Raw genomic sequence first — 27,954 nt, forward strand, 5'->3', positions numbered from 1 at the left:
ACATTTGGGGGTGGGAGAGCTCTTCCTTGATACAAGAAGCCTTGCAATCTACTTCACATTCAATTAAATCTCATTATGGGGGAAGAGCAATAACTCAGAAGCAGACTGCATGCTTAGCCCTGCAGAAAATCCTAGGTATAAAGCCATAATTTTCAGTTAAAGGATCTCAGGTAGAAAAACTGGAAGTACCCTCTGATTGAGACCTAGTGCAGATGCTGGGTGTCAGAATGTGCCCTGAATTACATAGACCAATGATCTGGTTCAGCATAAGGCAGTGCAAGTTAAAGAAAATGTTCAGTGTATGATTTTGCATGATATTCCTTGTACCTATGCTAGACATACTGGACATTTACATGCTAAACTAAACTTGGCTTGCTTTCTCTTCTATGGGACATGTTGGCAAATGTGCATTGTTATGGGTGCTGAAAATAGTGCAGCCACAATCACTGAGAGGGGTTGCCAGATGACCATCTGTACTTCCCTTTCGCACTAGTCCTTTCAACACATAGCTACATACACAACTACATGTAGAAAGTCAATAGTGCAAATCAATTGAAAGGCAAAATAGTTGTGGAAGACTGGAGTAAACAGGTCTCTTTAAAAATATAGACACTGAAAAAAAGAAATAGCTGCAAAAATGTTAAAGGACAGAAATGAAAGGACCAGTACATATTCATAAGTCATAATTAATGATGTGCACTGAAAATGTAAACATAGTGTACAATCTGAATATGACTTCTGGGAAATAATTTCATTTTTAAGCTCGGCTCTCCCAATTCAAAAATGAGATAAGTAAGCCACAAATTGCTCATGTATATGGCATCTTCTACTTTTCAAACTCAGCAAACTAAGCAACCTTAGGAGTGTACTAGAATAGGAAAATAAATGTTTCATTTATTCTCAATATTGCTTTTTTTAATGAAGAGAGAAAAGATTTTCTTGTAGCATTCCAAGGAGCAGTCAAAAATGTCATACTGAAAACAAACCTCTTTAAAAACATAGTTTAATTACAAAATAATTAGGGATAAGAGTTCAATCCAAATCCAACAAGAACACAATGATTTCCCTATCATCTTTCACTTACGACCTATATTTCTTAGATATCAACTGCTCAAACTCAGCAGTTCCCAGCAAAAGTTGTCAGTGCACACAGTCAAAACTATCAGCTGTTCAGAATGGGAGAGCTCTCTTTTGTGTCTTGCGGAGATGGCTTTTTCTGACATTTCATTGCAGTGAAGCTTTAGAGCTGTTTGCTACCAAACCTTTCATTTTATCTTCTCTCAGCAACCATTCAATACATTCAATGACAGTTTAGTCACGGGTGTATGCATTTGCTTCAAAATTATTTTAACCGAGGCAGCACAAACTCGGTGAACAGTTCTGCCAGTCCCACAGCCTCAAATTCACTTTGGAACGCATCCAGCGCTGAATACTCTTTGACTTCAAATGTCTGGAACCTGTGTTGTACGAGAGAGGCTTTGTGAATATGCCTACTTCTGTCAGAATGTAATTAACAATTCAAAGCTGCTTTTCTATAGCTGAAACAGTACTAAATTATACCTTCTGTCGTCTGCCTGTGCTTTTGTTTCGAAGAGTACACTAATCATTTTCTCTTTACACTTCTTCCCGCTTGAGTCCACATCTACCTTGCTAGTTTTCTGAAGAACCATATACTCCTAGGTGCCCAGAAAGAAAAATGAATTAAAAGCAAAACATCAGAACATTAAGCACCATCCATAGTTGCCTGTTGATTGAAAAACAATGAAAAATAATTTTTAAAACCCTTCCCTTTTAAATATTTGTACCCTGTTAAAATCAGATTGCATCAAAGCCAGCTCCATGCTTTATAGGCAAATGCTACTGCTGCAAAAACACAAGTGAGCCATTGTGCTTCTCCTGTGTCTGGAAGACTGAATACTTGTCTTTAAAAGTGTCTGCAAACACCTTTATGTCTCTGGCAGGAAACTGATCAACTGTTTACCACATTACCTCTAGAAGTACTGAAGAATTCCCATACACTTTTATGGTGACAACATTGTGATTATTCCTATAAATTACTTAGAATCAATTTGGATGCACCATTTCTGATCCCCTAACCCATAATTTGGAGAAAGATTGAGAAAGTGCTTGCTGAGGAAGGGAATTCAACCCTGCATCCATACTTCATTGGATACTGGAAATGGACAGGCATACACACACACACACGGTTGCAACACCCACTAAAGGGTGAACCAGTGAGGGATCATCTGGAGACCCAGGTTCAAATCCCCACTCAGTCCTAAAGCTCAAGGTCATATGGGACTAGTCACTAAATATCAGGGCCCCTGCATCAACAATAGAACAAATATATTATTATAATAGCATGACTCCTTAGGGATAAAAGGAACTGCTAAGGGAGACATTAAGTTAAAAGAAAGTTCCTTTCATAACCATGAAAAATGAGCAGTTGACAGTACTGTTCAAGCTGTGTACTTCTATATTTCTTAAATACAAAATTCTTAGTTTAGGAGAACATTGATTAACACCATTTCAGCAAATACAGCAAACAGGTGTCCACCACATATCTCCTATTAGTGTTGAGGAACTGGTTGAATGGAGGGAGGGAAACACTTCTACCATTATGAATCCACGCTTTTGTGCATTAATTTGCCTGACGTAACAGCTCACATACAAGTGGGCACTGCTTGGCATCAGCAACAACAATTGGCTATTTTCTTCTTGTGCCCATAGTTCTCTGGATGGGGGACATTTCTTAAATTTGGTGAATTTTAAGATCATCTTTTTTTCTGGCCTATACAAAGGCTAGGCAAGTAATCTCAGAGACCTCCAATCTGGATTCCAATCTTAATCTGACTTGTGGGACAGGGAGTAGTGCCTCTCCTTGTTAATTCCCTGGAAGGAATGTAAGGAAGAAGATGGCCCTTCAGCTACATGGTACTAAGTCATGTAGTGCTTTAAACAACAAAACCAACACCTTGAACTGGGCTTGGGAGTTGATCGGTAGCCAGTGTCATCACTGTAAAATCAGGGTCACATGCTCCCTGTAGCTGGGCTTAACCAGTAGCTGCAACATTCTGCACTCACTGCAGCTTCTCAACACTCTTCAAGGGTAGCCCTAAGTAGAGCATATTGCAGTAGTCCAATCTAGATGTAACTAAGGCACAGACTAGTGTGGCTAGATCTGACTGAACCAGGAATGGACACAGGTGACACATTAGTCTTAGCTTGGAAAAGCACTGCAAGACAACACAGCCACCTGGTTTCCAAAAATGACTGCTGTGTCAAGCAGCACTCCCAAGTTGTGAATCTAACTTTTATAGGGGAGTATTAGCCCATACAAGACATGAATCTCAAATCCACAGTCTGCCTTTCTGCTAACACAGAGAACCTTTGTCTTCCAGCAAGCTACAGTCCCAGCCCCTGTGAGGTCAGCCTGTGTGCAGCTGGATTCTTCACTGCATGAGGCAGGGGGCAAAGTAGGTTGTGAAAAAACCCTTGGGTAGGCCCTTCTGCAATACGCGTTGGACCAACGCTACCTGGCTGCTGGCGACTTCCTAGACCATTGGCTGTAGCTGTGCTGTTCCCGGGCGAGGATTGCATCTGGTGGCGCTCGGGCCATCCGCTATTGGCGGTGCCAGTGTTGCTGATTCAGCTGCAACCTTGACGAGGCAACCGCTTGGACTGTGCTCGGCTTGGTAGTGCTATATCTGGCTCCTGCCTAGAGAATTTCGGCGTCTGGGAGGCACAAAGAGGATCTCTGTCCCTTCCGTGCCTGCTGGGCAGCTGATTAACGGGGACTGGACTTGGCTCCAGGATAGAAGGGGTGCCTGAACACAGACCGCACTTTAATATTAATATTATATTTGCTTATCATCAAGCACTTTAATTATCAGCACTTTCATCCTTAACATTTCACTTCAGTTGTACTTTAATGAATAACCACCTAACTTAACTGTCTTTCTATTGCTAACGATGAGTTTTGAATTATGTTTTAGCTGCTAAATTTAATTGAACCGATTGTATTAGCGGTTGATTAATTGGGGAGAGTAACTGAGGTGAGGAATTAATTTGGGTTGGCATTGTTATTGAATTAATTAGCTATTGAGAAATTGATAGTTATTGGCTGATTAAGTTGGGGAGTGTAAATTAGTGGGTGTGGGGGTCTAGAATTTAATTGGCTATTAGGGTTACATTGATTATTTATTAGCTAATTAATTAATGAGATTGAAAATAAAAGGGGTTTTAGAATTAATTAACCATTTACGGGAGGTTAATTGGTAGGGTTGATAGACTGATTGGAGAGGGTTCTTAGCTAGCAAGGGCAGGGACAGTAGAAATTAGAACTAGAATACAGGGTTGCAGCAGGGCATCCTATATACTGGCTTGAGGCGACTGTGGAGACCAGTGGGGGGAATGACCGGCCTGGGGATTCCAGTACTCCTGGGGAGGGGAAGGTGTGACGGTGGGAACAGACATAAATGTAAGGGAAGGTGGCTGAGACATGAAGGTGCTCGGCCCCCTTCCAGTCTACATCCCATCCCAATGGTGACAGGTGGTGGGGTCAGGTTGAATTACTCACCTCCGTCACTGGTGTTATGCAATGCCAGGTCCATAAATAATAAGACCTCAGTTCTTCGGGATTTCCTGTGTGAACAGGATATGGACCTGGCATGTGTGACTGAGACCTGGGTACGTGATGGGGAGACGGTAGTCCTCTCCCAAGTAGCCCTCCCAGGGTGCTCAGCCTTTCACCAGTCACAGACTAGCAGGCGGGGGGAGGAGTGGCCCTATTCATACGGGAGGCTTACTCCTTCTGGGCTCTCCCGACTCCAGAGATCGACAGCATCGAATGTGCAAGTCTGAAGTAGGATGTTGGAGAGGGTTTGGTGATCTGGCTGGTGTACCGACCGCCTAACGCACCAGCTAGCACCTTATCGTCCCTGATGGAGGCCGCAACAGGCTGGGCACTGGAACACCCAAGGCTTTTAATCCTGGGGGACTTCAATGTCTACGCTGATGATGCGAACTCCAATCAGGCGACGGACCTAGACATTCATGGCTACGCTAGGACTCTCTCAATTTGTAACACCACCCACACATCAGGCCAGACACATGCTGGACTTGATCTTTGCGTCGGGGGTTACAGTGGCCCAAATTACTGCTGATGCAATGCCATGGTCGGACCACTATGTCTTGAAGGCCCATGTGGATGTGCCACCCCTAACCTGTTTAGGAGGCGAGCGTATTTTAGCTCACCCACAGAACCTAATGGACCCAATATGGTTCCAGAGGGAACTGCGGGATTCCTGGCCCCCTGGCGATTCTCTCGATGACCTGGTTGAGTCCTGGCAAAATCGGCTCACCGCGGCCATTGATGAGATCACTCCCCAGTGCCCTCTGCGCCCTCGTTCAAAGATGGCGCCGTGGTATAACACGGAACTGCAGTTGACGAAACGGAGGCTCAGACGGCTAGAGAGGCAGTGGCAGTGTATTCGTGAGAGTATATGAGATCCTATGAGATGGCAGTCAAAGCCACAAAGAAAGCTTACTTTGTGGTCAAGATTGCATCTGCGAATTCACGCCCAGCTCAATTATTTAGTATTATTCGGATCCTTACAACTCTGCCACAAGGCAGACCAAATCGTAGGGAATTGGACATTGGCTGTGAGGCTTTTGCAACCTTCTTCGCAGATAAGGTCTCATCGCTCCGCCGCGACCTCCTTGCCACAATTGAAACAGTATGCGAGCTTGAGGCTCCGTGCCTTTTTTCCGGATCAGCTTTAGACAGTTTTATAACACTCAGGCCGGAGGAAGTTGACAGAATCCTCTCCACTGTGCGCCCAACAACGTGTGATTTGGGCCCTTGCCCATCCTGGCTGATTAAAGCGTGCCAGATGGAGCTTTGATAACCTATACGGGATATTGTAAATAGATCCCTCTCTGAGGGGCTTTTCCCAAAACCCCTCAAAGAGGCAGTAGTCCATCCCCTCTTGAAAAAACCAACATTAGACCTGGCCGAATTGGCATGCTATCGGCCGGTCTCGAATTTACCCTTTTGGGGTAAAAATCATTGAGAGGAGAGTAGCGCTGCAGCTACAGAGCTTTCTGGAGGACGCTTCCATCCTAGACCCACACCAGTCCAGCATTCGCCCAGGTCATGGGACGGAGACAGTGCTGGTTGCCCTGGTAGATGATCTTCAGCGGCATCTGGATCGAGGTGGGTCGGCAGTGCTGATGTTGTTGGACCTGTCGGCGGAGTTTGACACGGTCAACCATCAGCTGCTGGTCCACCACCTTCCCGATGCAGGGATTCAGGGGTTGGCCTTGCAATGACTCTCCTCTTTTCTCCTCGATCAGGGACAAAGGGTGGCGATCGGGGGACAATCGTCCCAGAGACATCCGCTTAATTGTGGGGTGCTTCAAGAGCCAGTGCTCTCCCCGATGTTGTTCAATATCTAAATGTGCCCCCTTACCCAGATTGTCCAGAGATTTGGGCTGGGTTGCCATCAGTACGCTGATGACACCCAGCTCTGCTGATGGATGGCCAGCCGGCCTCTGCCCCAGAAAATGTAGTGCTGGTGCTGCAAGCCTTGGCAGGGTGGCTCAGGCTGAATCGTCTGAAGCTGAATCCGATGAAGACAGGGGTCCTTTGCTTGAGTTGTGGTGGTCTGGGAAGGGAAATCCCTCTACCAGCTTTCGATGGGGCACCACTGATACCAGCGCCCAAAGTCAGAAGCTTGGGGGTGCTACTGGAACCCACATTGGTAATGGAGGCCCAGATAGCAGCCACTGCTAAATCCGCCTTTTTCCACCTTAGGAGGGTATGACAGTTGGTCCCCTTCCTGGAGCACAGCAACCTAGCAACTGTGATCCATGCAACGGTCACCTCGAGACTAGACTACTGTAATGCCCTCTACATGGGGCTGCCCTTGTCTCAGATCTGGAAACTGCAGTTGGTGCAGAACACAGCAGCCAGGTTGTTATTGGGTCTCTCTATATGGGAGCACATACAGCCAAGGCTGTGAGAACTGCACTGGCTGCCAATAGTATTCTGGATTAGCTACAAGGTGCTGGTTATTACCTTTAAAGCCCTATATGGCCGAGGACCTGTCTACCTTAGGGACCATTTCTCCCCACATGTTCCCCAGAGGGTACTTAGATCTGGATCACAGAATTTACTGTCAGTCCCCGGGCTGAGGGAGGCAAGACTGAAGGCTACCAGAGAAAGAGCCTTCTCAACTGCTGCCCCCCACTGGTGGAAGCAACTCCCGGAAGATGTAAGGGCTTTGCGGGACCTTGCCCAGTTCCACAAGGCCTGTAAAACAGCTCTATTTCGACTTGCCTTTAGTTAAACTACAGTATAAGTAGATGCCCAACATCGCTGAATGTAATGGTACCAACACTAACACCAAAAATTGTTTCAAATTATTTTAAACTGTTTTAAATTGTTTTAAATTGGTAATTGGTAATGATTGTTAATTTTAATTGTTTGCTTACTGTTCTATTGTTTGGGTTTGATTGTTGCTAGCCGCCCTGAGCTTCGGTGGGGAGAGCGAAATATAAATATGAGGAATAAATAAATAAAATACCTACTGGCTTGTATCCAACCATGCAGTTCTGAAGGACTAAGTGCACTTCCAGCTTTGGAACAAGGGGTGGCAATTTCAGCCAAATCGTTTGCAACATGCACACTGTAGACCACCCCTCTTCATTTTGTCACCTATGCTATTCATCAGGGTAACTAACCACCCCTGGAACAAAATTGGGGGGGAATTTACTAGGCCACAGCAGAAGGGGGAAGCAGGAGATTCCTGGTCTACAAGGTCTGATCTGCAAGTGGATCTCAGTTGAACAATTCCGTGAGCCCAGAATATGAGATAAAGGCAAGGGATGTTAAAAATAATGCAAGTCTGGGCCCAGCTAGTGCCTGGAAGGAAAGCCCTATGTGTGATGGACAGGAGGCTGTCCTGCCCCGAAAGGGAAAACCAGCCACTCAGCTGAGCCTCATGGCACTGAATCCAGAGTCTTTGCATTTGCTACCCTAATAGCATCTTGTAACTGACAAGAAAATTTACAGTTCTAAACCTGGTTCCCCAACATCGTAACAGGTTGTGTGGGCCCCCTTGGTTCCAAGAAAGGGTCTGTCATAACACGACCCTGAGTTCTATAATGGAAGAAAGGCAGGATTTAAAGGTAATCATACATGACTTGTTTCTGGCTGTGCAGAGAAATGAACCGGTGGATACATTTACACTGCTGGCCTTTCAGCCCTGTATCTGTAAAGCGGACCTGAGGGTCCATAAGGTATCTGAAAATTCATGAAAAAGTAAGCATATGTCTATGACTGCAGTCTTTAGCATTGTATTTATAGGGCCCTGGCCAATAACTATTTTTAGCAGTGGACAGATATTGAACTGAGTTGCTGACTGGGGTCCTACACATATAGTATTTTTTTAAAACAGAAAAAGATTGTTGCTGAGATGGAAAGACATGCCTAATTTTTCATGGTCAGAGACAAATAAGTACCACTGCCAGTTAACCAGGTAGATGATGGTATTACAAAACAAACAAACAAACAAACCCTGCAGAACCTATTGGGATGCATCATACTATGCCTGCCAGCAACAGAACAGGCAACAGCCAGAATCATTTGCACCTTAATGCTGCTCTTGTCTCCTTGAAGAAGAATAAAAATCATCTTGCCCATGAACATCACTCTTCCAGTGAGCCTCAGATCTGCACACCATTTTTCCACTGTTTTGACATATTTTCCTTTAGCTCTCATGTGATCTAAATGCAAAAGGACAGTCGATACACCTTCGTCTGTAGTTGCTTTTGTTGACAGAGTACTTTTCCCACTGCAGGCTGAAGTTTCGTCTTGCTCAACAATGTACTTTAGATTCTGTTGTATCCAGAGAATCAGCTCATGTACCATGGGTTGTGAAAAATGTCTCTTTGCTTCTTCAAGTAATCTCTCTTTCATCGCCATACACTGTGTCCTTGTAAGCTGTTCAGAGTGGACAGAGATATTCGGCAAGGTTGATGGGTAATTGATTGGTAAAGAAAACAACAGCTTCAACAATACATCTGTCTCCAAAGGTCCTTTCACACTGGTCTGAATCCTAAATGAGATTCCTTCAGTCTCTGAAAAATATCCAGAAGAAATAATCAAATGGACATCAATTGAAACTCACAACTTCAGTATGCTTTGTTTGGCCTTTTTCAAAATACCTCAGTGATATGTATCAATATGTCATACAGTTTACCAGACAATTAAGGGCTACTTAATGCAAGACTGTTTTGCATTCAGCAGTGATACTAGAGAATAACATTTACGCATTTGACACAAAATGTACTGTAATGGCTGAAATGTGTACCAAGAAGCCCCCAATTCACATCTCATCTCTGCCAGGTGATCTTACTTGCCTGGCTGCTCTTTCATCTTCATCTCCCCACAGATAACAGTGGGAACAATGAAACTGACCTTTAAAATTTTTTTAGTTGAGCTGAAATGACATGACAATACCCTGGAAACATTTAAGTGGAAATGCAGAATATAATTTTTAACAAATAAAGATAAACATATGTGAAGCACTCTGGATACTTGAAAAACAAAGTATAAGTACTGAAATTTTTAACTGCTTGCTCCTGTAGCATATCCAGTCAACCAAAATAGCACTAGATATCCTTGCCTTTTTAAAAAGGGGATAACAATAACTGCACTTCACATCTGCAGCAAAAACAGACATCTGAACAGACCACCTCTTTAAAAAGTGCAATGGAAATGCAGAGCAAACCCAGGTCCCCTATTTTATATTCTAATAGTGAAGTCAGAATATATTTGGAAGCTTAAAGCCAGTGACTGGAACTGCAAACGGGCAAGACAGAGCTTTCTACAAACCTGAAAAAGGCTCTAGGCTTGCAGGATAATGTAAAAACTATATATTAAAAAACCCATTTGGCAGCTTTTAGAAAAACTGAACATAATAAAAGAGGCACCTGTAGCTTTAAGCAACAGGTACCCTCACTGGCTGCTGCTAGGCAACCACAGCATTCAAGGCTGGGTTCTGTCAGTAAAAGGCAGGGGGAGGAGGCAGGGCCCTCTCCAGGCTTATTTTAGTCTTTGAAGGAGGACTCATTAGGACAAGGGCTGACTAAAGTTGCTAGGTTGGAAAATTCCTGGAAATTTTGGGGTAGAATCTGAGGAAGGCAGAGTTTGGGGAGCAGAGAGGCCTCAACTGAATATAATGGCAGAGAGTCCACCCTCCAAAGCAGTCAATTTCTTCAGGGGGACAGATCTCTGTTGTCTGGAGTTCAGTTGTAATTCTGAGATATTTCCAGGTGCCACCTGGACAACAGCAACCCTAGGCCTGGACGCAACCACTGGGTAACTCGAAACCACCTGACTTACATAACTGACTTAGGCCTAGCTGCTGGATACTGTTCTACTATTCAACAGCAGCCACCCTATGAAAGTCAGTGTGGTGTAGTGGTTAGAACTTCAGAGGAATTTCTGTGAGACCCAAGTTTGAATCCCCATCTTGCTGTGAAAACTCACTGCATGATTCTGGACCAGTTATATACTTTCATCCTGACCTACCTCACAGGGTTGTTGTGTGGATAAAAAGAAGAGAATACTATAAACTGCTTTGGTCCTCACTGTGGAGAAAAGTGGGGTATAAATGTAGTAAATGAAGAATAAATGTAGCTGAAGATGGGAAGCAAATAAAAGGTAGGTTAGTGAATGTCTAGGGCCCTGGAGAAGACCCTGATGCTTGGAAAGACAGAAGTCAAAAGAAGAAGGGGACAGCATGAGATGGCTGGACAGCGTTACTGATGTAACTAACATGAATTTGAGCGGTCTCTGGAGGATGATGGGCCTGGCGTGACTTGGTCCATGGGGTCGCAAAGAGTCCGGCTCGACTGTGCGACTGAATAAAAAACATGAATGGCTGAAAAAGACAGAATGAGTCAGGGAAAGGATATGGAGATTGCCAACATGAGGGAAAGAGGTTGTAAATAGGCTTCTGCTGAGCTTTCTCTACAAAAAAGCTCTGTGTGGAACAATGGTGACATCAGGGAGTGTGGCCTAATGTGCAAATGAGTTCCTGCTGGGCCTTTTCTATTTAAAAAGCCTGGCAACCACCATATAGAAGGGCCAGTTGCAAGGGCTTCTGCTATACAGAAGCAGGGTAAGTGATGGGCCAAGGGCTCTTGAGCCTCTGCAGCCAGTTGCCCAACACTGTCAGCCCCTAACACCAGCTCAGTTAACATGCTCTGGATGTGGTTGCTATCGGCTGCAGAATAATTTTGGCTTCTCTCTTTCTAGTTTTGTATCAGTTGGCTGATTTTATTGATCACTGATTCTAGCTGTTATTCCTCATTGTGAGAAGTTTTGTTATGGAAAGTAAAATATAGGTACATAAATCAATAAATAAATGGCTGGTATTTACTGCCATGGGTAAAACAGAAAGTGGCACAGTGGGGGACCAATGTTGCAGAAAGGCCACAACTTCCTCATCCCAGCACTAAATCGCTTCTGCTAGGGGCCTTTCCAGCAAGATGCATCTCCGTGAGCACATCTGTCAGGCCCTCTCCAGAGTACCTCACAATATATGAGCCTTTGATCATCACACACTCTCCTGGTCACTCCAGGGTTTCCCTCCATCTTTTGCTGATGTCCTACTTTACAGGCTGGTTGAATAGATTACTATTATAATGTACATAAACTGCAGTGTTGTTATTACCTAAGAAATCACATAATTCAAAGAGAAAAAAGGTTTATGGCAGATGAATTCTATTGTATGTTCTTTTCTGATGGCCATATGACCATGTTAAAACAATAACTGCCCTTTCACTAAACTAAAAAGGGACAGAGATCTCACCCACTTCTGAAAGCTTTTTCTGATCTTCACTATATCAACTCTTTGATGTGTTCCAACCATTTCACCCCTTTTCTTCAAAAAGTTGCTAAAATGTCAACTTGATTCATTCTACAGGGGTAGGGAGAGACAGATTTGAAAGGTGCAGCAGAACATTCCTGAGTTTCAGATGAGTTCTTTTGAAGTGGCTTGTCTCTCCTCTACCTCCCAAGTTTTATCCTCCCTTCACATGATAGGCAACGGAATTATGCCTGATTTTCCCTTCTCACGGCTGACACTGCTTTGCAACCTTCACTGCACTCTGTGAAACAACAGAGACAAAGCCTGTTTAATGAACAAGGTAAGCTGAAATGGTTCAGACAACTTGGAGTACTTCTAAGAAGAGGAGAGGCAAAGCTCTGTTTCTAAACTCCATGCTGCATATGCATACCTTTGGCCACACCTCCCTTAAAAAAACATAAAGGTACTACATACCACCACAGAGCCTTCAAGTACTGGAACCAGATATACCACACATACATAAAGAACACAGATACACTTGTGGCAGACAAACTGTCTGCCCAGCCTCTTAAAAAACAGAAACTGCTTGTTGCACAACTTTACAATGCCAGTTCATTTCAAGTTCATTTAAGTAAAACTTTAAATGCAAAATGATTCGTCCAACTAATTCTATAAGATCTCCTTACATCAGAGATACCATTTACTCCATCAAGCATGATGAACAGAATACATCATTCTTACCGTTTCAGGAATGATCAAAGAAGAGCTAATCATGCATTTTTCTGTGTGCAGCAGAGGAGTGCTGTGAGGGCAAAAATCAGAAGTGAGCACCCCAGCAGCAGTACCCACAGTGCACTGATACAGAGCTTTTGATGGGAAACAAGAGATAATTTTCCTTATTAAAGTTGTATTTTGTTCTGATCATTTTTGCCAGGAAGTCTACTTGACAGGGCTGACACAGACACTGGATAAATCAAGCAGACAATCCAGATCAGAGCCTCCCAAACTTGTTGAATTTGCAGGTACTTCTGGATTTTGAGAATGTGTAATGGGAACCATAAGAAATGGTTGCCAGGAGGGGCACAGATGATTACAAATGGCTACGATGGGAACAGTCACATAATGTGGAAGGTTCTAAGACAAATGTCCTCCTATGATGGAGTAGCTATTTGTGAGTCAGTGCTCCTTGCAGTCCAAAAGGTTCCCCAGTGGGGAATCACTGCTCCAATGATTGAGAAAGCCCATCATGTGCACAGCGATCACTCTTCTTTTACACAATTAATATTAATTGTGCAACTCACAGCTCCAGGACAACTTGTGTGAAAATGGAGTGAAGCCCCGGAAGCAAAAGGACTCTCCACCCCGGAACAAGCGTAGTGCGAAATCCATCATGAAATAAGGAGTATCAAAAAAGAGCAAAAATGCTACTGTGACAACTCAAGTTATCTTGGTACCCCGGATGGGAAATCCAAACTGCACTCCTAGTTTTTCCAGAAGTTGACTGTCCTCACAAATCAAAATATTGCTGTGATGAAGTATGCTATTAATTAAACTTTAAGTGGCACACCTCCTGCAACACAGCAGCAATCAGGCACATACTGTCACCTTTTTTTAAAAAAGTCAATAAAGTAACATTAATAGACCTCTTTATATAAGGTTGTGTTGGAAAATACCTGAAGATTTTGGAGGTGGATCCGGGAGCGGGTGGGGTTTATGGAGGGGAGGGGCCTGAGCATGGTACAGTGTCATAGAGTCCACCCTTCAAAGCAGCTATTTTCTCCAGAGGAGCTGATCTCTGCCAGCTGGAGATCAGTTGTAAAAACAGGAGATCTCCAGGCCCCACCTGGAGGCTGGCAACCCTAATTTATAAACTGAGGTGTTCTGTTCCCCTCCCTCATTTATCACTGATCAATTTCCTGCTTTGCACCAGAGCAAAAATAGCTCACAACAGCAAGATCATAAATGAAAAGGCTCACAACAGCAAGATACAAAACCAAAAAAGCAAAAGTGGCATGTCCATGCATATTCCTAAAACTCATACTTCAGAACTATAACCCAGGTCATCTAGACAGTTTGCCTTGTCCTACTGTGAAGTATCTGAAACAATTAAGATAACCAATTCACAGGGGCACTTTGTTTCAAGCACTTTCAAAACTCTCAAACAGAATGTGGAGGTGGAAAAGCAATTGCAAAAAAACATCACACCCAGATCTCAGGGGGCCACAGCATGGTCAAACAGGAACCAGGGTCATATAAAAACACTCTTATGATTATTTTGCTACAAGGTCAATATAGACTAAAAATAAACAGAAGTGGTCCTGTAAATAATCCCTTCAGTTACTCTTTTGTACAGAAAACAAACAAAGCCCTTCCTTAAAGCTACAAATATTAAAACTATGGTCTGCAACCCACTGTCTCAGGGACTATCACTAAAATTAATTTGGACTGCATGCTAATTTATTTCCTAACTCCCTCATACACTTTGGGAAAGGAATTAATTCTCTCTGCTTCTGGTGCCGTACCAGCAGCCTCTGAAATGACTGCCCAGGCCCTGAACCTGAGCACTGTTGTAACCATACAGAATTTCCCCACCCTTTATCCATCCCTTTTCCTGGAATCCACCAAAGGCCCCCAAACAGTAATAAAGACAAGAAGTTAAACAAGCGTCTTCTGGAGCATTTTTAAAAAGTTGTGCGTGCACGTGTGCATGCCTGAAAGTCATGGTTAACTTCTGATGACCTCTAGTGGTGCCTGGATGTTCAGAGAGGTTGACGTTAAAACATGTGCCTACAATTCTGTTATTAGAACCAGGACCTCCAATAGGGTTGCCAAGTCCAATTCAAGAAATATCTGGGGACTTTGGGAGGAGCCATAAGCAAAGTTGTGACAAGTGCAACTGAACTCCAAAGGGAGTTCTGGCCATCACATTTAAAGGAATTGCACACCTTTTAAATGCCTTCCCTACATTAGAAATAATGAAGGATGGGGCACCTTCTTTTGGGGCTCACAGAATTTGACCCCCTACTCCAATTCTTTTGAAACTTGGAGAGCATTTTAAGGAGAGTCATCAGATGCTATGCTGCTAATTTGGTGCCTTTACCTCAAAAAACAGCCCCTCCAAAGCCCCAGATACCCCCAGATCAATTCTCCATTATACCCTATGGTAATCAATCTCCATAGGGAATAATGAAGTGTCCACTGGACATTTCCCTCCCCCCTCCCATTTCTGATGACTCTGAAGTGGGGGAGAGCCTGCTCCCACCTGGGGATTGGCATCTCTACTCACAAGTTGCTGAACTTCCAACTTCTTCAAAGTAACACAGAGCAACCAAAGGTTCAAGTTTACCTTTCCTATGCAAACGACCTCTGAAAAGATTGTGCAACCAACGGAGGGTCTGGGCTGCTTTCACAGCCACTGGAAGCAGCCATGTTGTTCTGCCTGCTCCCCCCACCCTCAGACACATCATTCCAAGAGGAAGCCTTTCCAAGTGGAGTCTGAAGCCTCTGGAGGTGAAAAGGCACATGGTGGCTGTGGGGGCGGGGCTTCCCCCCATCGGCCAGCTGACTGGGAGCGGGAAGGACCCTGGGAAAGCAGGAGAGTCCCCGCTGGGACCTGGGGATTGGCAAGCCTAACCTCCAAGAGGGGGAGGAATAGGTTGCCAAGGGCCATTATCACTCTGGGGCCCATTAGGCTGAGCAAGTGATATGTTCAGTTGTTTGTATACAATGTTTGGGATGGATCCTGGCAATGGGAGGGAGGCCCAGGAATAGTCATTGCCTGGGGGTCCATGGAGGCTCTTGGCAAACCAACCACCATGTGAGAGGGCTTTAACCTTCTGTGCACCAACCTGAAATCCAGGAAGCTTCTGTGGTGCCCTGTTGGGAAAACTTGCATGTATTAAGCAGCAAGCACCAAACTTCCATTCTGTGACTATCAACCAAATGGACAGAGAACACGGAGTTTATAATGTGCGTACTAGCCCTAAGTGTACACCTGAGAATGCCTGCCCGATACAATGATCCCTTTTGCCTTCAACCCACGAATCAGAGTGTAGAATTTAAAATCAGAAGCCTTCCAATCAGCCTGATGGCCTACAATACTCCAGCATTTAATTTATCCCTGCATTTACAGCTTGAACATTTCACTGGCAACATTTACTCCATAATGCAAAACTAGTAAGCCACTGTTTGCATCTTGGGTTGGTGTTTTCTTTTACATTTCAAAGTTATAGTTGCATTTCAGGCTGAACATAATATCAGGCTGACTTCGAAGGCTTGCTTGCCGCTGAAGTTAGCGAATTACAGCAGCTCTTCCTATTGACTACCAATAACAGCGCCTTCTATTTGCCTGGCTCTATCACAAGAGGTGCTATCTGAAATAGAGAGCAGTAAATTACCATTCTGTTGACATTTATTGTACTAATAAGTTGGAACTCAGCAAATTCTCACTCATTCCCTCAGCTGCATGCTTATCATCAGGAAATTTAGTGCTCCCACACTTCAAATTGTTTCCTGTGTTCCATGTCAGCCACAAAGGCTTCCCTATCCATAAACTTTCTGTCACTCGCTCATTTTGCATTTCTGAGAGTTACCTACAGAAATCTGTGTTGATGAACAAATATATATTTTAGTGCGAGACAGCTAAGCAAACTAGAGAGAAGGAGAGAGTGGATTAACAAGTAAATTATGTCATTCTATCAGCAACACTAATCTTTGGTACCAGACAAGTATAGGAAAACAGGGCCTTCGTTAATTAGCTTATTTAAATTCACACACACATCATTTTCAATAAAATGTCTTTTGCATTTTGGGCATGACACTTTAAAGCTTTGGAAAGCGCATGTTTATGAGAGGAGGGGAAGCGTCTCCTTACCTCAGTTCTCCAGAGATCTGTGCTCTGATCTTTAAGGTCACTTCATTTAACACTTCAACCTCACAGAGAAATCTCTCCTGAGTATAATTTGTCATTAACAAACAATGCTCAGGAGATACATTTCGGTGGTAAATAAGATGACCTAAAATATCAGCATAAAGGTCTCCCGAGGACTGGGGCAAGGAGGCAATTTCCTTCCCCTCATGATATATAAAAATATCATTACATTACAACAGGGTGACAAGCAGTTCCTTGAATTAAGAAATGTTACTTTGTGTGTGTTATACAATGCACCCACTTGGAGTCTCTCAATTTCTCCTCTTTATTTTTTTTAAAGGACAAGGGTGCAATCTAGCTAAATTCAGAAATTATTAAAGTCACAGTGATATCGTAAAGCCTATATTTCAGATAGGGATGCCAGTCCCCAGAGGAGGTGGGGGATCCCCCAACTTTGCTCCTGCCTGCCCTGCAAGTCAGTGAAGGAAGCCCCACCCCCCAATAGTGACCACTGGTGGCCACACCTCTCCCTCCTGAGAGATTTAAAGGGCGCAGAGTGTTAAAGCTGCAGTACTGCAGTCCTAAGTTCTGCTCATGACCTGAGTTCAATCCCTGGTGGAAGCTGGGTTTTCAGGTAGCCGGCTCAAGGTTGACTCAACCTTCCATCCTTCCAAGGTTGGTAAAACGAGTACCCAGCTTGCTGGGGGGAAAGTGTAGATGACTGGGGAAGGCAATGGCAAACCACCCCGTAAAAAGTCTGCTGTGAAAATGTTGTGAGAGCAACGTCACCCCAGAGTCGGAAACGACTGGTGCTTTAACAGGGGACCTTTCCTTTCCTTCTGATCACTGGGAGCATGTGGCTCACCAATGACAACTGGAGGGGGGGCAGCTTCTGGCTGCACACCTGAACTCAAAGCAGCAAATTCATCACTTGTAGTTCAAGCACACATTCCCCACCCTGATTCTTGCCAAAAGCATTTAAAGCAGACCTTCAAATGCTTTCTGCAAGAAGCAGGGGGACGCCTGAGCTCCAAGTGGTAAATCTGCTGCTTGGAGTGCAGGCGTGCACAGCACCAATATGATGACATCACTTCTGTGTGATATCTTCATATTGGGGGTATCCCCACCCCCTCCAGAAACACCCCCCCAAAAAAAGTTCCCTATTGGGGACGAGAAAGTACCTGGCAACCCTAATTTCAGGGCCCAAGTATTCATTATGTGGAAGATCCCTGGCTGATTAGCTGATTCCTCCCCCCCCCCCCCCGGCTTTTGACTAAAATACACATACAGAAGCCGGACTAACAGTTTGTTCAGAGCAGCAGGATGGGGTGGGGGTTAAGGCTTTCCCTCTGCACCACTTCCCCAATTGAAATTGCCTGCTCCCCAGCCTATTATTTACCCTGCAGCAAGAAAATGACATACTGACTCACAAAGCAAACAGCAGCTTAAAAGGGGGTAGTTCCAATTGGGAAAACAAAAAAGGAGAAATAATAAAGGACTTCTTACACTTGGCTGTCCCAAGCAAAAAGGCAGCCATCACCCCTCCATTTATTTTATTTTTCTTTTATTTATTTATACTCTGCCTTTCTTGCTGAGAATCCAGCTAGATTACAGAATACTTCAGACACCATATGACAACCAATGAATAATGCACTAGGACAAAGATTACAGAATTACAAAACAATGTGAACAGCAAACTGTGTAAGGCATGGTGTACTACAGACAATGCAGAAAGTGGAATTGAAAAGGCAGAAAATGTCTGATAAATTGAATATTTCAAAGCAATAAAATCTTGCACTGGATGGATGTGGAAATAAAAATCTGTTAAAGTTTTATCCCAGTCTTCCTCAGAGGCACTCAAGGTACCACACAAGTTCTGAGAGGCACCTTCCCCAAATCCTATGTGAAAGTTTCATGTATTTCATGTGTCCTACATTACATAGTATGAAAAATAATGTTCTAATTTTGTGTAACTTCTTTTGAATTTTCTTCCGTAGACAGTTATGATTTTGTAAGGTTAGAATATTTGTTTTATAAGATATAGGCTATGAGCCATCCAAAATAAAGGGCTTGGAAACCACATTCAGTTCAACTGAACAGAGAGATTTCCACATGTGTTCAGCTTTCCCACTGAAAACAATGGGACTGAAACGTGTATAACTTTGAAATAACCATGCCCAACATGGATACATAATGATGTAGACTATTACATTCTCAATATGCTTTATGGAAAAATCTTATTGCAAACAATAAAATGTTTAATTAGGTTAATCTATGTTTTGTTGTTGTTGATCAGTCGCACAGTTGAGTCCGACTCGTTGCGACCCCATGGAAAAAGTCACGCCAGGCCCTCCTGTCTTCTACCATCCTCTGAAGTCTGCTCAAATTTGTGTTAGTTACAGCAGCAACGCTATCCAGCCATATCATCTTTTGCCGCCCCCTTCTTCTTCTGCCTTCTGTCTTGCCCAGATCCAAGTGGGCAGCCGTGCTGGTCTGAAGCAGTTGAACAAAGCAGGAGTCAAGTGCACCTTTAAGACCAACCAAGTTTTATTCGGAACGTAAGCTTGTCTTGCCAAGCATCAGGGTCTTCTCCAGGGAGTGCTCCCTTCTCATTTGGTGGCCAAAGTATTTGAGCTTCAGCTTCAGCATCTGACCTTCCAGGGAACAGTCTGGGTTGATTTCCCTTAGGACTGACTGATTTGATCTTCTTGCAGTCCAAGGGAAAGAGAAAGGCACAGACCTCATTGCCATAGGAAGTGACATTATCACACCAGCAACATCCAGGCAGAGGTCTGGTATTTGGGCAAAAACTCTGTGGTAGAAGCCAGTTTTACCAAAAAGAATGTCACCTGGATGTTGCAGCATGATAACATCACTTCCTGTGCAATGTTGGCAATGAGGCCTGGGCTTTTCTCTCTCCAGGTAAATCCTCCAAATCTGGTTGCCAGGAGGGAGGGACCTGGCAACCCTATAAGAACAGGAATGCAGAGTGCAGTTTTTCCCTTGAAAGATCATGTTCAGTGAAGGCATGCAGAGTTTAGCTCAATGTTGTACATTGGAAGAGGATGCATCTCTTTCTTCTTCACTTTGCTTCTGCTGTCAGTGTGAACAAGGCAGGGCAGGAAGTGTATTAAAGACCACTGATGGCTTTTAGGCTAAAGTAAAATAAGTTTGGTGAACATGGTTTAATTCAGTGTTTGAAACAAGTTAATGCAATTGGTCTCAAACTGTGAGCTGGAACACAAAAGCGTGTCACAGCTCTATTACAGGTGGGTTGCTACAGGAGGAAGAGGGCATATTTGGCTTTGCCTATCGTGAGAAATGGCCATGAAACACAGCCCAATAATGGCTTATAAGTATTAAACTCTCTCTCTCTCTGTATGTGTGTGTGTGTGTGTGTGTGTGTATTCAGTCTTGACTGATGTGAGATACCTGTGTATTATGTCAAGAAGACGGAAAGTAGCATAGTTATTTCTCAAGAGGATCCTGAAAAATACAGTAGGTTTAGAAATGGGTCTCAAAAAAATGAAGTGCCACTTACTTCAAGGGTTAAATCCTCAGAATAATCACTCTTAAACAGACCCAAAAGCACTGAAGGGGGGGGATATCCTATAGTTACTTTTTTAAACCCAGAAAACTTGTTTTCTTAGAAAACAGAACATAAATCACAGATTCCCTTGAACAAATGTAGCAAATTCTGACTAGTGTCGTTCATTCACCTATCACAACTTGCAGCCTACAATGTCAGGGGATGGGAGACAGGAACCTGTGACAGAAAAGTGACACCCATTAGAATCCACTTTTTGTCAAAGCTGAAAATGGTAAAGATGTAGGAGTTTTGACAGCAAAAAAAGAAACTCATTTGAATTTCCTCCTGCTAATACCAGTGGTAAAAGGAATGGAAATAGTTACTCCGGTAACTTTTTAAAGAAATGGGGAAGTATACATTACTGAAGCTAAAGTGTCACACTATTATGCCAGCGACTTTCAAAATTCTGTATCTCTGGAGTTTTGCTGAAGGATTCTTTGCATGTTTCAGGGTTTGTGAGATCTGTCCTATAGCATGCACTCAGCTGTGCTCTGCTTGGTTTCACTGCCACCCCGCACTCATTAAAACATAACAACTAGGTCTCTGCAAATTTCTATCAAATATGGAAGAGACAGGAGTGGCAATTAACCTATGCAGATACAGCTATAAAATGTTAAACTGAGAGCTACATGTATTGAAAATAGCTCAGCGAGATATCAGACATCAAACCAAAAACACTCTTCTAGACTTCCACTCTTCACCGTCAGCCATTGGAAGGAAAAGCCGGATCCATTCTGGACATGCTCAAGATTCCCTGAGCATCAGATGGGTAAGCAATTGGCTGGATTCCATGATCAGTGGATACAAGGACTGTGAACGTTCCCCATGTTTGGCTTCCTCAGCACATATTCCAAACATAGGAAAATTTATGTCTGGGCTCCTGGAACCCATGAGGTCTATGACCTACAAGGGGTTGAGCTGCTACAGTAGGGAGGGAGAGGGGGTGAAATCGCCACCTTTTCCATTTAGAAGAGCTGGGTTTACAGAAAAGGCAGAAAAGGTGATTTTGTCCCCTACCCTATCCCCACAGCAACATCCCAACCCAATTAGATATTACACTATGTAGGTTTTACAACTCCAGAAACAAACTCTCCTGGGATGAGAAGGGACCACTGGAAAGGCCTGCAACCTTCTGCTGATGTTATGCAAGATCCAACTCATAAACAAGATGGACAAGCAAATATTTAATTAAAGTAGCACACTTTATGTAGGAGGGATGCCACTGGACTCTTGGATGTTCCCCCAAGCAACCAACCAATTAAATTGTAAGGGAAGATTTCATAGTTTGTCTCTCAACTAAGGTAGATTCTATTTAGGGTGTTAATAGTACACTGCAGGCATAAAGTCTGAAACCCTCTCTACTTGTTATAATTTTCTGTCCCATACCACAGACAGTTCTCTCTGTTACATCATTGATACTTTGGCCACTATCTCAACAGTTTCAGACAACTAGGCGACAGCCTCTGCTGTGTTTCTCCATTTCTCTGACAGGGATTTTAGTTTCATAAGAGAGTTCAGCTTGCACTATAATGGCCTGGCAGAACTACCACAAGTTAAGACTGACAATGGGGTAATGAGCTGCCAACTGGAAAGGAAGATCCATAGTGGGTGGGCATGGTATTTTTCAGGGAAATATCTCTGCCATGACTGATCTTCTCATTACGGAAGCCCTGATGTTCTGAGGAACCCCAGGCTCCCTGGAATCCAAAAACCACTGGGCTACACAAAGTAAACGTTGACAAGTGAAACATTTTTCTAACATTGCAGCCTGGAGAAGCTAAAGTGCTTCTGCAACATATTGGATGCATATTTAATGTGCATTTGTGATGTTTAGCAGTCCAACAGTAAACTCTTGAAAGCAGCCTAGAGGTCTTTGGAGGCTAGTGGGCAGCAAAGGAGGATACTCAGTACAGCTTGCCAGCAGGTGTTGAGAAAGAGGCTGGGTAGAAGGGCAACACTGACAAGAGAAGAGGGAACCTAATGTGATCGCTCTGCATGTTTACAGACATTTGAGGGAGGAGGGCTTTTTTTTAACTTAACATTGTTGCATGTATCCTCATGATAGGGATAAAGAAAAGAGCCTCAGAGAAAACACAGCCACTATGAAACTGGTTTTTCACACTGCTTGACACAGAAGGAACACGCTAAATGAGAGGGAAAGGAGGGAGGGAAATAATTTCCTATAGTCTAAACATGTTAGCTACTTCTTTGATAAAGCCAAGTTGCTACAGCCTGTTTTTCAGTATCAGAAAGTGCTTCTTCCTTACATGGCAATTACCAGATTGACAATGGACAATCCTGACATTTGAGGACAACAAAACCCACAAAAAGTAAGATGAGAACATCATCACAGTGTATATTTCCCTTTGAACAGTACATATGTGTGTTATTGATGTGCAAACAGGGAAGTAATAAAACCACAAATTATATTTAAAAAAATTAAATCCTCATTTCTAAACAGTCAAGTTATGAATCCTCCTGATTGGTTTTGATTTGACTGTAAAGTTTAAGCTAAAATTCTAATCTCACATGATGGCAGGGATATTTTAATCACTAATCTTAACTTGGAACTAAGAAGTAATGCAAGCAATAAAGTGCCCCAGAGACCTCCATGGAGAAGAGCAAAATTCTGTTTATATACATGTGGACATGCAGATTTCCTCAGCACTACAACGATTTCAGCTTGGAAAATGGTATGGGGGTGGGAAGGCTAAAGCCCCTTTTATACACACATTGCCATCCAGATTCTAACTAGGTACTGCACCCATGCACACATAGAGGAACCAAGAGAACCCACAACTCATGCATGACTGTGTGATGGGAACCCAGTGTCAGAGGAACATGCAGATGGTTAAGTCAGATGTTTATTCCAAGCATCTTAAGGCAATACAACAGTTTGCTGAAACTAGGGTTCCAGCTCGGAGGCTCTTCATATATACCCTCGGTGGACCATTATCAATTCAAGCAAAGCACAGCAAAAAGCAGCGGGTACATTTGACGTGCACCCTACATCCCCTTCTCCCTTCTACTGCGTTCCAGGTGCAATATCTAATACTTCCTCCGGTCTCCTCCAGCCATGACCTTGGTTGCCATGTTAACAAGCTGCTAAGATAATTGTTAGGGATGCGCCAGGTGAGTAAAGCAAAAACAAAGCAACAGCTATATGTCTCCAAATGGAATGCAGGCTGTCTCACTCAACAGTTACAGAATTGTTCATGGTCACTCTCAAAACAATTACCAGTTGTTATATGACAAGAGGATACAATCTGGGGTAGACTCTTGACACCCAGATCCAATCTGTATATTCTGTAATATGTGAAGATATACCACTGGGGAACATATCAAAGCTTTGCTCAGCTGGCCTGAGGTTTTTAGATCTTACTCCTCTACTTTTTATTGCATATTCAAGATGCCAAATCCATCTTCCAATCTGAAGGAAAATATCCTTGGGATTGTTTCTCTGTTATTTTAATGGCTGATTCAGGAGAATATCAGTTTACCTTGGAGTTTATTGAAAGGAATCAAGAAAAAGCAACACCTTGCCAAGTGATTTTTTTTAACAGCACAAGTGTGAGAAGAGGGTGATACAAACTCCCTCCCTATTCGCAGACAACAAAGGCAGCTGTAGCTAGGTTGGTGTTTAGATTTTTTTTAAATGAGCCTGTTTGCTATTGAAAGGGGTAGCATCCAGCTCTCAGAGAGACATCCTAGAATTCTCTCCACTTTGGATGACATTTCTCAAGTGTACACATATGGAAGTCAGGAGGAGTTCTCACTTAAAGATTAAGCCATGGTACTAAGAAAATGGTGGCTAAACACCAGCCTGAACAACTCAAAGAAACAGTACAATATCAGAAAATGTGGAGAGAGCTGGCCCATAGAATCTCCAAGAGTAGAACAACTGAATGGTTAACAACAACTAAAAGCTCTGATGGATCCTGGCTCAAACTTAACCATGTTTGTCCATTTGGTTAAAATAACTACTTCTTTCAAATTTAGAAAAATAACTGATTGATTGAAGAGGCTGAATGGATTCTGGGGTGGGGTGGGGGGGACATACAATCAGCAAAATGTCTTCCCTGCCTTTGTCAAAAGCTCTGGCTTTTTAACAGTCATTGTCTTCAACAATGGATCCAGTCCCCCAAAAATGTGTGAATTCAAGAAGGCAGATCTTGAATTCAGCAGGAGCTCACAGGAGCGTAACTCCTGAACCTTTCTGAGGGTTCCCCTTCCTCCTCCCCACCTACCTTGTCCATTGAATAGTAGGTGCTTTGTCCATTGAATAACTGCATAACAATTAGGAGAGCAAGCAGCCAGCAGCCACCAGGAGCTTTGCCATATCCCCAGCAGCCCTCATTAACCCCGGAGAAACCCGCAACATCTTTTCTCCACTTCTTATATTATTTTGATATACAAGCGATGGGTGGCTTTCTGGCCTTTTAACTGGGCAGGGGGTAGCCAAGGAGAACCCCAGGTGAGCGAGGCCTGCTTGGGCAGGCTGGATCTCTAGCCAGCCCAAGCAGGCCTCAATCACCTGGGGCTCTCCTTTCTTGCATCCAGTTGCTTCTGGCTGGTGGGGGCTGGCATATGCTAATGAGTTATGCTAACAAGCTCCACTACCTATTTATCTACAAAATGACCCCTGCCAGAAGGTAATTCAGTTTCTGAGAAGCAGGCATCAGGGCTCAACTTTGATTGGAAGTCACCCCCATGTCTTCACACAGCATCAATTCCTCCTGACCCATCGATACAAACAGAACAGGTGGCATTTGGAGGTCCTATTTCATTAACAAATCCTGTAAAATGCTAATCTGAGGAAGGGGGAAAGAGTTAAAAATTGCAGCCTCAACCATTTCAGGAAATTACCAGTCACCAGTAATGGTAAATTCAAAAGCACTGTACTCATCCTTGGTCCATAGGTTCAAATATCGCGAAGAGAATTGTGGGCTCAAATCTGAATTCAATTCTTGCCGTCTCCATGATGCCTTGGGCGTATCACCACAGCCAAAGGACTGCACCGCCTTTTAAACGGAATTACTGTAATTGCTTTTACTTTCGTGAGCCGCTGTGTACACCTTAAGGGTACAAGGGCAGAATAAAAAGAACACTTTTTTTCTATTATTATCAGAAGTTGCTAAAATCCCACACGCTAAACTTGCGGCCACAACGCCGCGTGCTGAGACTGCAGAACAATCACCTGATACATGCAGCACTTCACATTCACCCTGCCCACAATAAATAGCGGCGATCGCAGAGAGCTCCTCCAGAGCCAACTCCGACATGACAGGCAGAAACCAGAGAACAGGCGAAAGAAGCACTTCCCCTTCCGCCCGCAACGAGAGAAGAGGGGTTGAAAAACTCCTGGTGCCCACAAGAGGGTGCTGCGCTTCCTTTGGTTCACTTAAAAAAAAAAAAAACTTGGCTCGCTTGCTCTGAACTCCTGATTCCCACGTTTAAAAAAACCTGCTCAGGGACGTAGCAAGAAAGTGAGTGGATGATAATCGTCCACGTCCTTACTCTGATAAACTACAACCAGCCCTTCCCACTTAGCCACTTAAGGGAAGCACTTTTAAAATAAGCCTAAATGCACCTTATTTTCGTCATGAAAAACACTCCCTCTTTTGTGTGTCACCCCTTTTCATGCGTTGTTTAATGAATTTGTACATTTTATTTTAAAGTCAACGTACATGTCTTTTAACCTGACGTTATCTTAAAGACACCCCTAAGCAGAAGTTGCTGTACTCTGACATTTGGAAGTTCAAATCACGGAAGAAAACAGTCTTATCAGTTTGATATTTTTCACACTCTGCAAATACCAACTTCATGTCAAAGATCTAAATCCCACCTAAATGTAATAAATGTTCTTGTAGTTGCAGACAGACCTGCGAAAATGCTAAATATTTAAATTTGTGATGAATGTCTTTTCTTTTACAGCTTGGCTTTCATCTTGTATTAGTACCACATTGGAAGTCAAGATTTCCATTTTTTAATTTCTCCAACATTGTGATATTTGACAATACAGTCATAATTAGTAGCATACCTGTGTGGAGGTGCCTGGGCCATGGATCCCAGGTATGACAATATATTTTATACTCACAGAAGTCAACATGGTTTAAATTAAATACCTTCTTCTGTCCAACCTCCCTGAAAAGAACCTCCTTCCCAGTTCAGCCATCTAGAGTTATATCCTCCAGGCGGGGCCTGGAGTTCGCTCAGAACTACATCTGACCTCTGGACTGCAGAGCCAGCATGGTGTAGTGAGGTTAAGAGTGGCGGACTCCAAGCTGGAGAACCAGGTTTGATTCCCTACTCCTCCACATGAAGCTGCTGGGTGATCTTGGGCCAGTCACAATTCTACTAGAACTTCCTCAGCCCCACTTACCTCACAAGGTGTTTGTTGCACAGAGAGGAAGGGAAAGTGATTGTAAGCCACTTACAGTAAAGTGGGGTGTAAAAACCAACTCTTCTTCTGGATGAAATGGTAGCTTGGGAAGGTGGACTCTATGGCATGACATTGCTACTGAACCCCACACTGTTTTCCTCACCCTTCCACCAAAGGGATTTTTAAAAATAAGTAATTACTATCATGCTATAGTATAACAACGGTATAATGATCTAATGTCACAGCACAACCTACCTGTTCCTCCCATCTCTTCTCATAGTTTATTTCAGTCTCATGATCAGAATACAGTATAAACATAATATGAAAAAATATAAACAGACATAGTATAACCTGTTCCTCCAAATTTTCAGCTGTCATTTTTTTAAAAAAGGCTCAACCCTTTCACATTGTGAAGTTAAATTAAAAGGCTTAAAGTACAAGAGACCTTTTAAAAGAAAATAAAAGTTGAGAATGTGTAGATCGTGACAAGAAGAGCGTACTGTGTTGTGCTATAGCACAAAAGTAATTGTGGGGGGCAGGGGAAAGGGAATGTAGGGAAATGGCAGTTGACATAGAAACAGGTGCTGAAACTCCCTTGTGGACACCGAGGCTGATTCCGCATTTGGCGTTTGCCCTCCTTTCGCTCCGGGGTTGTTCCATGCGGGCCAGATTTCCCGCTTCCACATTATAGGATTTTCCCCGGATTCAATTCCCAATCTGTTCCATGTTTTCTGATTCCACATTACCGCTGCTCCCAGAGTTTCCCCCTCCCTCATAGGTTTCCCATTTTTTTTTTACACGCATGCATGTTCGCGTTACAGCGTAACATTTTTGTTTGCATTACAACGTAATGCCAGAGGCATAATACTGGCAAAGTCACGTGTTTTCCTTTCGCCCTGCCATTGGCAGGTTAAGCCCCATGAAATTTGAGTCGGCGATCCACCGTTTTTATCCACACACGCTGAATGTTAAGCACACAGTTTTCCATTAAAACCTATAACAAATTACAAACAGATGTGTGAAAGGGGGGGAAGAAATATGCAGAGGGGTTAAGGGAGAAAGTTTCCCCAACCTATCAAAAATATAAAGCTGTAAACATAATCAAATTTCAGCTCCCGTTTGAGGCCATGGGAGGGGGATCGATAAAGGTGGCAATAAAGTAGTTTGTGCAACATCGCTTTTTATTTAGTTGCGTTGCAACGATCTTATTTGGAAAAAAAATAGCAGTCAG

The 27,954-nt window shown here is 43.4% G+C and overlaps 1 protein-coding gene across 2 annotated transcripts; it reads right to left on the reverse strand.

Annotated features, from left to right (window-relative positions):
* Window positions 1–986: 986 nt before the first annotated feature.
* On the reverse strand, window positions 987–25,976 carry RWDD3 (RWD domain containing 3). 2 transcript variants are annotated; one of them, XM_060232220.1, is made up of 4 exons: window positions 25,539–25,976; window positions 8,657–9,144; window positions 1,561–1,676; window positions 987–1,457 (listed from the first exon to the last, which is right to left on the reverse strand). In XM_060232220.1, exons 1-4 carry the CDS (start codon window positions 25,621–25,623, stop codon window positions 1,343–1,345), a joined length of 804 nt encoding a protein of 267 aa, XP_060088203.1. In that variant the 5' UTR covers window positions 25,624–25,976; the 3' UTR covers window positions 987–1,342. The 2 variants fall into 2 exon arrangements, with proteins under 2 accessions (XP_060088203.1, XP_060088204.1); XM_060232221.1 differs by lacking the exon at window positions 1,561–1,676 and having other exon boundaries at window positions 1,265–1,457; window positions 25,539–25,651.
* Between the last annotated feature and the right edge of the window lie 1,978 nt (window positions 25,977–27,954).

This window comes from Heteronotia binoei, chromosome 2 (genome assembly GCF_032191835.1).
Source record: "Heteronotia binoei isolate CCM8104 ecotype False Entrance Well chromosome 2, APGP_CSIRO_Hbin_v1, whole genome shotgun sequence".
Taxonomy (NCBI): Eukaryota; Metazoa; Chordata; class Lepidosauria; order Squamata; family Gekkonidae; genus Heteronotia; species Heteronotia binoei.